General features: G+C 34.4%; 1 protein-coding gene across 11 annotated transcripts in view; it reads right to left on the reverse strand.

Moving 5' to 3' along the window:
• Positions 1 to 14,751, reverse strand: part of ADAMTS6 (ADAM metallopeptidase with thrombospondin type 1 motif 6) — a 270,592-nt gene that overhangs the window by 98,674 nt on the left and 157,167 nt on the right. For 10 of the 11 annotated variants that reach the window (XR_014015831.1, XR_014015832.1, XM_081233911.1 and 7 more), the window contains 2 exons: positions 14,250 to 14,391; positions 2,295 to 2,402 (listed from right to left, as the gene is read on the reverse strand). Coding sequence is in view for 9 of the 11 variants with exons in the window: in XM_081233911.1 (XP_081090037.1) it covers positions 2,295 to 2,402; positions 14,250 to 14,391 (250 nt within the window). In the remaining 2 variants the exon portion in view is untranslated. The remainder of the gene's footprint in view (positions 1 to 2,294; positions 2,403 to 14,249; positions 14,392 to 14,751) is intronic. The other variant, XM_081233913.1, reaches the window with a different exon arrangement.

Genomic DNA, 14,751 nt, shown 5'->3' on the forward strand with positions numbered 1-14,751 from the left:
AGTGAGAGGCCCGCATACCGCAAAAAAAAAAAATAAAAAAATAAAAAAAAAATGTAAGTTGATCTAGTTCTTTGAAAGCCTTTTTATAAATTCAAAGTTAATGATAGGGATATTTTGAGTGTCTTCTCCTAGTACTCTGTCCTTTTTCTTTCTAGGAGTCTGCATGTGTATTTGTTATTTTCATTAATTCATTCATTTAAAAATCTCCTAGTCCTATACCTGAATCTGTCTACAGACCATCCACGCCTCTGGAAGAATGGCTAAGATTTGTTTCTTAGATTAATTTGAGATGATGAAATCCAATGTATCGCCTTTACAAAACTACACTCTAATGTTGTGAATATTAATGACCTCTTGGTATACAAACTTTGCTACGCTTCCAAGTTCTTAAATAGATTTTCATGGAGCCCAAGATGCTGTGCCAAGATATGCTGGAAGCTGACAAGATTCTAAGGACAGGGTAAGGAGGCAGCCAAGGGGTTCTTTTAACCCGAGCTTTTCCATTTTTTTCAAATGTATATCTCAGGATTATGTAGAATGCATCTGAATAAAGGGTTTAAGGATCAGAAAGTTGATAACCATTAGCCTAGATTAAGAAAGTGAATCTTTAGAAATCAAATATCTTTCTGCCCCATTTTATTCACGTTCTCTTGTCTGTGCTTATTCTTATTTATGCTTAGAAGTAATTATATTTCCCTTCTGTTCGCTTATCTAAATTTACATTCAATACTGTTAGCTTTGATATTATTTTGAGCATTTTCTAAGTAGCCTTCAAAATTGTAATTGGCATGTAAATGTCATCTCTGTCAAATATACGCACATAAGATGTAAGATATGACATTCCAGAGTCCTGCTATTAAGCACAAATGATAAGATATTAAATATGTGTTTACCATAATGATTGAGTTGAGTTCTGTGTTCTCAGATAGCCACTACTTGTTGTTTACCTATTTAGAGTGATTATATAGTTTACACAATGCTTTCAGGAGAGCGCTGAGGTTTAAAAGAATGAATTCTTTGTGCTTTGGGTTAAACAATGAAGTAAAATAAAAAGATCCATCAGGCCTAGTCATAGTATTATTACAGGAAAATAGAAACAGTGGCCGATTGGTATAGATCACAATAATAATAATCAGTGGCAAATAAAGAACCAGGTTCTCACTGTGACTTTCCCCTTACAGTTGTGTATTTCTTCAAAGTACAGATTGATGTAAATTGCTACTTGTAAAAAAAAAAAAAAAAATTGCTACTTGTCGTTGACAAGAATTGTTGGTTCCAAAATAAACCCAGATTGTTGTTTCAAGAATGCAGTTCCTAATATTTTCTATTACATCTATTAAAAAAAGCAAGGAATTTTTGGTAGTGTGTGAAGGTCTCTGTATTTTTATTGGCTACTTACAAAAGTTACAAAAAAAGATCCTTAATCTTTAAAAAATGACCCTATCAATTCATACATTTAGCATAATTTACCAACATTTCCAAACTCAGCATGGAAAAGCCATCAACATGGCACTAGGTCATGGGTCCCGAATGAAGCCGTCAGCAAGGATTAATAAACTGTGACAGCTGCCCAAAAGCTTTCATTCTTTTTATTTAAACGTCAGATTGCAAGCTGAAATTCAGTGTAATCTTTTTTGAAACTAGCCCAACTAACATGGAAGAAGTCAGAACTGAGAACAGATGACAGTGTCGTTATTGTTGTAAATTCAGGCCATAGCAATAAATTTTAGAATCCACATATATAGCAATTCCTAAAGAATTTCAGGAATAACCTAAAATATTCTTATCTATTTGAACAATTCTTAATAATTATAGTTTTTGAAAACTAGGCTGATGAAACTGAAAATTATTTAGCAACAATTACTATGCTCAATAAATTAACTATTCTTCTACTACTAGATCTTTCTCTCACATTGCAATTTAAAAGTGACTCATTAGACCATAGTTATAAAATCTATTTTAGGATCACATAATTTTCTTGGATACTGTCGGAAAAAAAACAAACATATGACTAAACAGACTCTATTAAATAAGATTGTTGTTGAACATTTTTGTGCAAATATAACTCAAACGTATACATATAGAAAGGTGAAACTGACCCAGAAAATGCTCACTATACTTTCCTAAACAATGCATATTTGCAGATATCAAGATAACTCATTAGGCTAGGAATTTATTATTTTCTCAAGCACATTTTAATTAGTATGCATTATTTCCTAGTGGTTGAATATCAACATCAGAAATTTATCAGTTTAGTCTACATGTTAAATAGCTAATGAATCATTTGAGCTTACCCCCTTTTCAATATTCCCAGTTTGACAGAGTGTCCCCTCAGCTGCGGGAATACTGTTGGTGACACAGCGGTTGCTTTTGCTGAGACACCAGAGCTCTCTACACACTTCCTAGGAAAGAAGGCAAAAGCAAGTTGATCAGAAGTAGAGACTAAAATCATGTCCACTCTTCTATAAAAATACCCATAGTATATAAGCAATACTAAGCATTACTTGTCTCTTGCTGGTGTTGAAGCATCACAGATGAGGATTTTGGAGGTGGTCCTTCTGGAAGGTAGGTTACTCATTTCACAAAATCATTTTAATATTTGTCTTTATAATTCTTATTTCAGTGGATACAGTATATCTTCGTTTTTAATACTGATTAGAATCTTTTTAAAATAATGTGCAGAAATTTCATTAATAGAGAAGAGTAGTGAGAAAGAATGAATATGTAGAAAGGAAATATATGTTTATTACTCCCCAAAACATACAATAGCACAAACTTTCCAATTACTAATAGAGTGGCCAAGTAGGTGATTTCCTAGTCCTACTGAAATATTCAAATAAAGTGTATTTTTTAAAAAGAGAGAAAGAGAGAGACTACGGGAATGGATAGGAAATGATTTATAAAATTCATAAATGCCTAAGGAACAATCTAGCAATGTTATTTGCAGTTCATCAATGTAGCCCACTTTCATGAAAGGGAAATTTGGTTTTGAACAAATGCTGCTATTTATGTGCCATTTCCATAACTGATATATTTCAGATGTTATTTGGCGCTGTCTTGTCTTCTTTATTATGATTTCTCATTATCCTACCTCAGCATGGGAGAATTACACTTATTGTAATGTTGGCAATATAAAATACCTCATTTTGTTCACACTTATATTAATCTACCAGATTTTAAAATAAGCTGTCCAACATATCCCAAAGTAAAGTCTTTGAACAGCCAAAACACAGATTGCTTTGAAGAAAATACTCAAAATTTTCAGTTTATTGTTATATATGATCATAGACTAGCATCATTACTGATATTAAAGGTTTTTAATTTAAACTGGAACCATTAAGTAAAAAATATATATTTGCAATAAAAATATATTAATCTTTTTTGTGTGTGTGTGTGTGTGTGTGGTACGCGGGCCTCTCACTGCTGTGGCCTCTCCCATTGCAGAGCACAGGCTCTGGATGCACAGGCTCAGCGGCCATGGCTCACGGGCCCTGCTGCTCCACGGCATGTGGGATCTTCCCAGACCGGAGCACGAACCCATGTCCCCTGCATCGGCAGGCAGACTCTCAACCACTGCACCACCAGGGGAGCCCAAAATATATTAATCTTGAAAGTAAAGACACATTTATATATAACATTCAATTCTATTGTTATTATTCCCCAACAGCTCTTTTATTCTCAAAACAAAACATAATTGTAAGAACTTATACCACATATCACAAGAAAAAAGTCTGTAACTGTGTATCATGATAGATATTAACTAGATTTATTGTTGTGACCATTTTGCAATATATACAAATATTGAATCATTATGTTGTACAACTGAAACTAACATTATGTTATTTGTCAATTATATCTTAATTAAAAAATTATAAAAATAATTTATGTCACATAAACACAATTCAGAAATACAGCGGTAACATTGAATTCACTGGTTAACCATTACTACAAATGGAGATGCTTCACAGAGTATAGCAAAAAGAAAGAATCTTTTTGGGCCCCTCTTTAGGGTGTTCCACTCCACCAGGCAGAGAAAGAGACATAAAATTTATATTAGACTTTTAAAATACTTTTCAAAATTTATATATTATATCTAATTTATTCATCTACTTTAAATTCCATGTGGAGAATTACTGAGCTAGAAGAAAGTTAAAACATCAGAAAAGAAAAACATGTGCTGTGGATCATAATATAAAGATAAAACTTTCCTGTTCTTACAATCCAAGATATTACAAATTCTACTTTCTTTCAATGCTTCAGTTTCTGTTTAAAGAGAATGTTATTTATACTACTTTATTCTTTCTTTTCTATAGGAGATGGTTTCTTACTATATGTTCCTAAATATATTCTCTTAGTTTATTTTAAAAGCAGTAGGATTACCATTTTAAGCTCTTAAAGTATTATCCCATGTATCAAAAATATTCATATTCAAAGAGAAATATGTTCAGAAAAACAGAGACGCATTGCTACGACAATGTATTAGGAAATTGCTAACAAAATTATCCATAATCCTGGACCATCCTCTTGTTACTTTATGATTACTTTAGACAGAAGTAAAAGAAGCCTAAAGTTTCTTTGGACAGAACTATGCAATGAAAATTCTATCACTGAAAAGGACAGTATTCATAGAACCCATTAGGAAAACATACTATTTAGTCAAGTTATAGAAACTCTATTTTCCAAAAATGCCTTGAAAATCTCTACCCAAAATGGCAAGTGCTCAAGATACTCTTTCCAAAACTTTAATCTCAAGATTCACAATACAGTCCTCTGATAAAGCCCTCTTATCCTTTAGGGAATGACACGTTTTGAAAGTTTGATTCTTGCTTTTAAAAGATTTTATTATGTTAGTGGGCTCTCGGCGATTTGAATTCTGCTAGGGCATTAACTTCTCTCAGATTGTTGTTTAAAGTACGGGACTAGAAATATAAGGATGGGAAACACTCTCAAGATGTTAAGCTAGTCTTGGAGAAGACTCTGAAGAGTTTTCAAATAGATCTCTCATCTAGAGTATTAACTTGGTTAAGAAAGATTTTGATACCCCAATTAAGAATCCCAAGATAAAAAATATTCTCTTGGAAGACAAAAAACAAGAAAATTTTATTTCTTACTGAGAAAGCAAGAGGTACACTTCCTGAAAGAATCTGAGAACAATTTCATACTTTCAGAAATACCCTTCTTTCTCTAAACTGCTAGATCCTAGACCATGGTTGATCAAACCATCATGCTGTACACCATAAACTTATACAGTGATCTATGTCAATTATTTCTCAATAAAAGGGCAAAAAAGGTTTAGAAAAGCTGGGGGCTATGCAGATTTCAGTTCAATGTACAGAAAATCTTCCAAAAGTCAGACCTGAACAATCATAAAATAAAACTGAAATTTCCCATCACTGGAGATACTCCAGCATACACTAAATAACCTCTTAGCAGCAATGTTGTAGGCAGGAAAAAAAGAAAGAAACTAACATTTTTTCAGGGTATACTGTTAACTACTGTGCTAGGCATCTTTGTATCTCATTTAATCATCATGACAATCTTCTTATCTTAGAAAGCATGAGAAACAGGTTCAGAAAGACTTAGCAATTTGCTTCAATCCTAACTAAATCTGGATTTGAATCAGCTATCTGATATCAATGCCCAAAATATCTCCATAATTAAGCTAATTTTCAGTTTCTTTTAAATGTATCAAAATTGAATAAAGTCATTGGCCAATTAAGGCTGATTAGTAAAGGTTTACTTGTATTTTAATATAATACAAAAACTCACTAAATGTTCGTAATATCCTCCTACCCTTTACCCGTATTTTAAAGGACGATATCTCAAATTAAGACTATTATGTACTAATTCATAATATACCCAGTCAATATATGAGCTTAGGCACCATCTTATACATTATTATTATTGGAACTTCTAAATGTAACATCACCACTTAAGGATACTGTTAACATACTCCTCAAAAGCGTTCCATGGGGCTTCCCTGGTGGCGCAGTGGTTGAGAATCTGCCTGCCAATGCAGGGGGCACGGGTTCGAGCCCTGGTCTGGGAAGATCCCACATGCCACGGAGCAACTGGGCCCGTGAGCCACAACTACTGAGCCTGCGCGTCTGGAGCCTGTGCTCCGCAACAAGAGAGGCCACGACAGTGAGAGGCCCGCGCACCATGATGAAGAGTGGCCCCCACTTGCCACAACTAGAGAAAGTCCTTGCACAGAAACGAAGACCCAACACAGCCAAAAATAAAAATAAATAAATTAAAAAAAAAAAAAAAAAAAAAAAAAAAAAAAAAAAGCGTTCCATGGTCTTCCAAAAGACAAGACATTTAAAACATTCCTACTTATTTAAAATTTTAATATCAACTCCCAGATTTCTATTCTATTTGATTTTTCAAATGAATGACACGGTTTGCAAACATTAATAACAATGAAAATATTAGCAAGTATAAATCATAATTAAAAATATAGAGAGAGGGCTTTAAAGTAATTACCTAATGAAGAATAATTTACCTGATATTCAGAAAATAACTTTGTAAAGAACTGAATTCGGGCTCCTTTGATCAGAATAGAATAGTTGATTATTTTACAGTCAAAGACCCTTTCAGTACAATAAAAGAAATTAGGATTATCTTTTCTAATGTTTCCATTCTTTTCAAGTAACTATAGCTATTAAATGATGCTAAAAAATGGGAAGAAAAGCCCTTTGATTTACCTGGGAAAATTAAAATTTGCAGTTTACATAAGAGGGAAAGGGATATCATAAAAGCGCAAAACCATTTCACAACTATTGTATCATTAAGAAAGTAAAACAGTATATGAAGAGAAAATGGCATTTTTATTGCTAGATGGTTTTTGTTTTTTAATTTTTTAAACAACTGTAAAGATCAATAAAGATATACACACAAATTTTCTGCCCTTGGGAAACCCTAAAGCCTAGGCCATCTTGGGTCCTTGCTTCCCGATATGAAATGTTCTCTTTGTCCTCATTATCCTATCGGTAATATCTCTCCACAGCTGTTTGGAATAAAGGATCATGATGGCCCAGGGGGAGAGCAGAGGACTGAAGAAGTCAAGAAGGAGCATCAGTGATTAGGAAGGTTACTTATCATTGTATCACACAAAGGAAAACTGAAAACCAACATATGGTGACCCTGTGGCCTGGCTCCAGGTATTTATTTAGTAGGCATTTGAAGAAAGAGAATCATGCACCCTTACTTCAGTTTTAAATAGGTTAATCCTGTTATGTGGGTAATTTAAGTGCAAGAGATCCTTAAAAAAGCAAAAAAAAAAAAAAAGATTATATCTATATATGTTTTTTGTCATATATGTATTTTATATATACATTAAATACACACACACACATATATACATATATAAACAAAAAACGAATCTAGAAATGTAGATTAAACAATTATCAATTTAAAAGGGTTAAAAATTATTAACTTATTTTAAAAAAGTACTTTTAAGAAGCAAACCCAGAATAAAAACTACTGATCTCTAAGAATACAAATGATTATGAACCTATGATTTTGGCTTGAAATTCAAGGAAAAATAAAAATTACGTCAACTTCTTGTCAAGTATATGCCTGATATATGTTTGGACTCCAAAAGAATATTGAGGTGTTAAAACAATTCCATACCTTTTATTCCCTAAGCCCATATCAAACCATATTGTAGAATATTTATACCACCTTAAAATCCTCAAGGAAAGTGATTCTACAATCTCCCTCAGTACAAAATTTCAATATTTAATAACTTGAAATTCTTCCTACTACCTAATCTACAACCTCCAGCTGTAAAAATTAAGGCAACTGTGTTTTTTTGTGCTCTTGGTGGGGAAGGAGAACAATTTGTTACCAGGAATCAAACTATAATAAATGTTCCAAAGCCTGAAAGTGATTTTGAAGCCAACATTTAGCTTTCTTTTTCACAGGCTATTCAAACTCAATTTCTTTAAACTTCCCTTATATGTACCTCTAAGTATTTCACTATCATCCTCTCCCAAGTTATCTGCATCTCTTAAAAATAAAATTCGGGGGCTTCCCTGGTGACGCAGTGGTTGAGAGTCCGCCTGCCGATGCAGGGGACACGGGTTCGTGCCCCGGTCTGGGAAGATCCCACATGCCGCGGAGCGGCTGGGCCCATCAGCCATGGCCGCTGAGCCTGCGCGTCTGGAGCCTGTGCTCCGCAACGGGAGAGGCCACAACAGTGAGAGCCCCGCATACCACACAAAAAACATAAATAAAATAAAATAAAATAAAATTCGGTAGCTAGCCAACAGTACCCTAAAGAGACTAATAAAGTATTTTTATTGGAATGATTCTCAATGAGAAAGCAAAAATTACTTGAATCTTAGCTAGTTGATAGTGATAAAATAATAAACAAAAGGGAGTAACCATGAAAATACTAAAAACTGAGTCTAAGAGACAAAAGAGGTTTGTGTTAAGTATACTCCACAGGGATAATACCCTGATTAGAGAATTCAAATATCTTATCTTTAGCAGGTTACCCTTACTCCAAAGAGCTATACTTCAGGCAGACACAGCTTGATGGCATGATTATTAAAGATATTAATTAACATGTTAAATAAAAATAATTTATACTATCCTGTATTTTAATTCTATGCTTACCAGACAACTTTTGATAATAAATTTGTCTACTAGGTAGACTTCCTTAGGTAATAAAATTGTTCAGATTTCAGTACAGTTGACTGAATATAAACAGAGAGGCTACATTTCTCACTATAAATTAATAAATCCCATTTTATATATAAACATATATATTCCCTTGATCTTCCATGTCTAATATTAGATCCTAAAAATCTCTCATAACTTAAAGTATGGAACAAATATAGTACACTTAGCCATTTACAGATTATTCTATCATTAATCACTTAATTGAGGTATGTAGAAGAGAAACATTAAAAAGTTTAATGATCTGTAAGTAAAACAGAGCACTTGCCACAAACATATTTCCCCTGGAAAGATTCAAAATGAATGAGAAGTCTTAAAGCTTCCAAAGTAATGTCATATTTTCTTTTTGTATGTTCTGTTTCCACCACAATACACTGGGATTCTGAAATATTAAAGTCAAAATTATGGAGCCCACATACTTCTGTACATAAACACCTCCATTCATTTCATAAAATTATGGAGCAGCACCCTCTCATAAAATAAGAGTAAATCTGCAATTCCCTAGAAAAACAAGGGCATTGCTATAAGGGAGTATTATCAGTGGCAGAGTTGCTTTAGTACTCTGTGTAGGGTGTTTTTGGAGGGGAAGAGAAAAGGGAAGGGAAGAGGACATAGACCACTTTACAAAAGTCATCAATTTTCCAATATGGTTTTCCCAGATTACAAAATCATATTTGTTTCCTAAGATAATGTGTCTTTGAAATTCCGTGATTCTCTGCACATCAATAAGTTCTCTGGGTTTCATTCATTAAAAATCTTTCAGTAGTTTTCCATTGCTCTTAAAAACCTAGAATTCTTTTTTGTTTGTTTGTTTTTTTGTTTGTTTTTCTTTTGCGGTATGCGGGCCTCTCACTGTTGTGGCCTCTCCCATTGTGGAGCACAGGCTCCGGATGCGCAGGTTCAGCGGCCACGGCTCACGGGCCTCGCCGTTCCATGGCATGTGGGATCCTCCCAGACCGGGGCACGAACCCATGTCCCCTGCATCGGCAGGCGCACTCTCAACCACTGCGCCGCCAGGGAAGCCCCAAAACCTAGAATTCTTAGCATGGCCTATAAGTCTGATTTGGATCCTACTCTTTTCTTGCCTCATGTATATGATGCTTGCTTTGAGAGCTTCGGCCTCACTGGCCTTCTCTCAGCTCTTCAAATACACAGCCTCATAGTCTTCACAAAGGTCCTCTCTCCCCTCTCTCTCTCTCTCTTTTTTTTAACATCTTTATTGGAGTATAATTGCTTTACAATGTTGTGTTAGTTTCTGCTGTATAACAAAGTGAATCAGCTGTATGTATACATATATCCCCATATCACCTCCCTCTTGCATCTCCCTCCCCCACTCCCTATCCCACCCCACTAGGTGGTCACGGAGCTGATCTCCCTGTGCTATGCGGCTGCTTCCCACTAGCTATTTTACATTTGGTAGTGTATATATGTCAGTGCTACTCTCTCACTTCGTCCCAGCTTACCCTTCCCCCTCACTCTGTCCTCAAGTCCATTCTCTACGTCTGTGTCTTTAGTCCTGTCCTACCCCTAGGTTCATCAGAACCTTTTTTTTTTTATTCCATTTATATGTGTTAGCATACAGTATTTGTTTTTCTCTTTCTGACTTACTTCACTCTGTATGACAGACTCTAGGTCCATCCACCTCACTACAAATAACTCAATTTCGTTTCTTTTCACGGCTGAGGAATATTCCATTGTATATATATGTGCCACATCTTCTTTATCCATTCATCTGTCAGTGGACACTTAGGTTGCTTCCATGTCCTGGCTATTGTAAACAGTGCTGCAATGAACATTGTGTACATGTCTCTTTTTGAATTATGGTTTTCTCAGAGTATATGCCCAGTAGTGGGATTGCTGGGTCATATGGTAGTTCTATTTTTAGTTTTTTGAGGAAGCTCCATATTGTTCTCCATAGTGGCTGTATGAATTTACTCCTCTCTTTCTTTACCAGATAATTCTTCTCACTCATTTATTCACCAAATATTTTCTGAGCTCCTATTATGAGGCAGGCATTGTGCTACTCACTTTATAAATAGCCATGAATAAACAGGCAGGCAGTAAGCAAGATGAACAAGTAAAATACATAGTATGTTAGAAAGTAACAAATGGTAAGGATTAAAATAAAACAAGGAAAAATGACAAGAAGTGAGTGTGTTTGTGTACGTGTGTGCATGCATGCATGCACAATTTTAGATAAGGTTGTTAGGAAAGGCCTTACCTAGAAGATCACATTTAACTAATTAACAAGCAATCAAATAAGCAAAATGATTATGGATCGTAATAAGTGCTATGAAGGAAATAAAAAGCATAATTTCCTTTATGCTTTAACTGGGAGCATAAATGTAAGTAAATGGGAGAAGCCTTTGCATATAGATGGATCAGACAGAAAATCTGTCTGAAGAGAAACTGCATGTGAGCTGAGAGTGAAGGAAGAGAATGAGTCAAAATGTGACCCTTAGAGTATCTTAACATGGTCCCCGAAGTACAGATGGCTCAGATTCTCCTAAAGCACTATTAGCATATTAGCTATATAGGATGGTATCATGGATGACATAGATATTCACAGAGGGAAGGGAAACATGCATAGAATATCTGCCATGTGCCAGGTAAATGAAAAGCACTTTGCATGCTCGTCATACTCTTTAACTTTCTAAAGGTTTCAAGAACAAGTTAGCTGGTGTTCGCTGTAAAAAGTTGTTGCTGAATAAAATCTGTTGGTGGTCAATGAACATTTAGGTTGCTACCATGTCTTAGCTATTGTGAATAATGTTGCAATAAATATGAGAATACACACTCAAAGATCCTGCCTTCAATTCCTCTGGATATACACCCAGGAGTAGGAAGCCTAGATAATATGGTAGTTCTAATTTTAATTTTTTGAGAAAGCTCCATATTGTTTTCCACAGTGGCTGCACAAATTTACATTCCCACCAACAGTGTATAAGAATTCTCTTTTCTCCACATTCTTGTGAACACCAGTTATCTTTTTTTTTTATAATAACCATCTTAACAGGTGTAAGGTGATATCTCATTGCAGTTTTGATTTGCATTTTCCTGATGATTAGTGATGTTTAGCAACTTTTCATATACCTGTTTGTCATTTGTATATCTTTTGTTGAGAAATGTCTATTCAGTTCCTTTGCCCATTTTTAAATTGGATTACTTGCTTTTTTGCTAAAACTGTAGGAGTTCCTTATACATTTTGGACATTAACCTGTTAGCAGGTATATGGTTCGCAAATAATTTCTCCAAATTCCATAAACTGCTTCTTCATTTTGTTGACTGCCTTTGCTGTGCAGAGCATTTTATTTTGATGTAGTACCACTTGTCTATATCTACTTTTGTTGCCTGTACTTTTCATATCAAGAAATCACTGCCAACACCAAAATCAAGAAGATTTTCCCCTATATTTTCTTCTAGTAGTTTTATAGTTTCAGGTTTTACATTTGTCTTTAATCCACTTTGAGTTAATTTTTGCATCTGTTGTAAGATAAGCGTCTAGTTTTATTCTTCTGAATGTGGTTGTCCAGTTTTTCCAAAGCCATTTATTGAAGTGACTATCCTTTTTCCATTGTGTATTCTTGGCACCCTGATTGAAAATCAGTTGATTGTATATGCATAGGTTCATTTTTGGGTCTCTATTCTGTTCCACTGGTAAATTGCCAAATGTATATTAATGAACCTACTCACAAAGAATTCAGGCAAGATTGTTCATAACTACAGATGTAGTCATTGATAATCCCCACAATGACCACATGACGGAGATGGAAAGCTGACCACTGCTGCAGTTCTGGGTCGTTCTGCAGATCATTGTTTAAAATCTTCCCTGACATCATTAGAGACCTGCTAGTTGAAAGAGGGATCATTTCATGATGCTTCAACATCAAATGTATCTCCTCACTAAAAGGCTACAGTGCTTTTCTAAACCTCCAGTGCTTGTGTTTAGCATTCATCTCAGGATACTACACTCAGATAGCCATCTAAATCAGGGCTGGTTTGTTTTTCCCTCCAGCTTCCATCTGAAGCATGACTTGTTTACCTGTCTGGATTCTCACCTTCAAAGCCACTATTATTTTCTAAAGTAGCATTTAGAATCATTTAAAATCTTAGGGATAATCCAGATAAAACACGTGTGTTTTGGGTGTGTGTGTGTGTGTGCTGTCAACTGTGTAAACCCAATTTTTCAGGCACAAGCTTAAGAGGTGTAAGTGGTTGTAAAGAATCTGTTACAACCCAAGAAACTTTGTTAGTAATATATAGCACTAAACGTAGATTAACATTTTCACTTGCTAACAAAGAAATGAGAGACCATAGATGAGAATAATCTAACAGAAAATCTGTAATCACATTTGATCATGATATTCAACCTACTAAGCTACAAGTATATACAAAGACTGTGATTAAAGTCTGACTGACTTTTTCTGAGGGAAAAAGCAACCCAAGGGAAAAAAGAAACTAAAACCATACAGAAACAAGAAACAAGTACAGACTCTTCACAGAGAGACAAGAAATGCCAAAGTTTTACTCAAGGCTCTAGATCTTTAGATAGTTGCACACAATCTTTGAATCTAGTGCACAAAATGTGCTGCCAAAGCCTACCAGGAATAATAATATACTTGTCACTCAAGGGATATTTTAAAAAATCACTTTCTTTTGTACTGTACCCAAGAAGAATAATTTGTACAGTACAACGCATATATTGTTTAGTCTTAACTACCTTAAAACTTAATTCCTTTTATTGTTATTATTTTTAAAAAGGGATTTTAAATACACTATTTGCGTAAAAGTTGGAACTAAGCCTTAAACTTGCTTTTAAAATATTTTTTGAATTTTTTTGACAAACTCTTCATTTAAAAATCCTATTCTTTCACTCAACATGCTTTTATTGTGTATTTACTATGAACATCTTCCTCTATTAGACACTGAAATCTTTCTCTATGAAACTTAAAAAATAATTTTTTCCTACATTTTTTGAGATAGACACTAAGACTTTTTTAGGCAGACAAGAAGAGTCAATCATTATACCTCCATTTTTTTCCATAGCAATTTTCCTTGTTTCTCTATTTGGGTTAATGTCATCTTGTCCGCACTCAGTTATCGTGTTAGAATGTGGGCAGTGGATAAAGCAACTTGAAATGACTCAATACTAAAAGTATAAGTTAAAATAAAGGCTCCTAGCCAAAGTAAAAATGCCCTTAACCCAATTATTAGAGTACCAGAAAAGGTGGGGAGTCAGGGAGGTTTCAAAATCATAATATTTCAAAGACAAACAAAAGTTGGTATTATAAACTCAGAACTTAAAAAAGGAGTATGTTAGAAAATTTTAGAATTTTGCCCAGAACCCTCACAAGACATTTGAAACTTGTCTAATTAAGGATTACTGAAACATTTAGAAATAGATATTTTACAAATTATATCAGAAAAAGAGCAGTGTTAAAGGCCATATTTGTGTTAATACTGTTACCAGAGGTAAACTACATTCATTAAAATTCCATCTTAACAATTGTGTCATGAAAAACACATATAAATGACTAAACATAAGGATTAAGACTTCTTACCCCATATTTACATTGGCGGGATGTTGCTCCATACTGGAAACGGCACTGTTCATCAGCATCATACACCTGACCTGGGGCCACAGCTGGATAAAGAAAGTCACGCTTGGGAGGCTCATTATCAAGGCAAGTACCACGGCCTGAACTGTTCAACATAAAGGATCAAAGGAAATTAGGTACACTGTGGACTATTTCAATCACAGTTATGAAACCATGTGTTGAGCTCTTTGTTTTAATAATTGATGCATGAAAAACAATATATTCTACAAATAAATAATCATATGGAAAAATAGAATATCTTTACTAAAACTTGAATAAGAGCTCCAATAGTTTTTTCCAGCACCAAGACACAATATAAGCACCTCACAAAACAATCTAAAAATGTCATGTTGGCCTTCAAACACTGATTTAAACTAATTTCTGAAGGAATCAAAACAATTTCATACTGCTCTAAGCTTCTTGTTTGTTTTCAGTGGAAATATAACCACATCTGGTAGTAGAATCA

Source organism: Mesoplodon bidens, assembly GCF_964165515.1.
Source record: "Mesoplodon bidens genome assembly, chromosome: 4".
Classification (NCBI taxonomy): Eukaryota; Metazoa; Chordata; class Mammalia; order Artiodactyla; family Ziphiidae; genus Mesoplodon; species Mesoplodon bidens.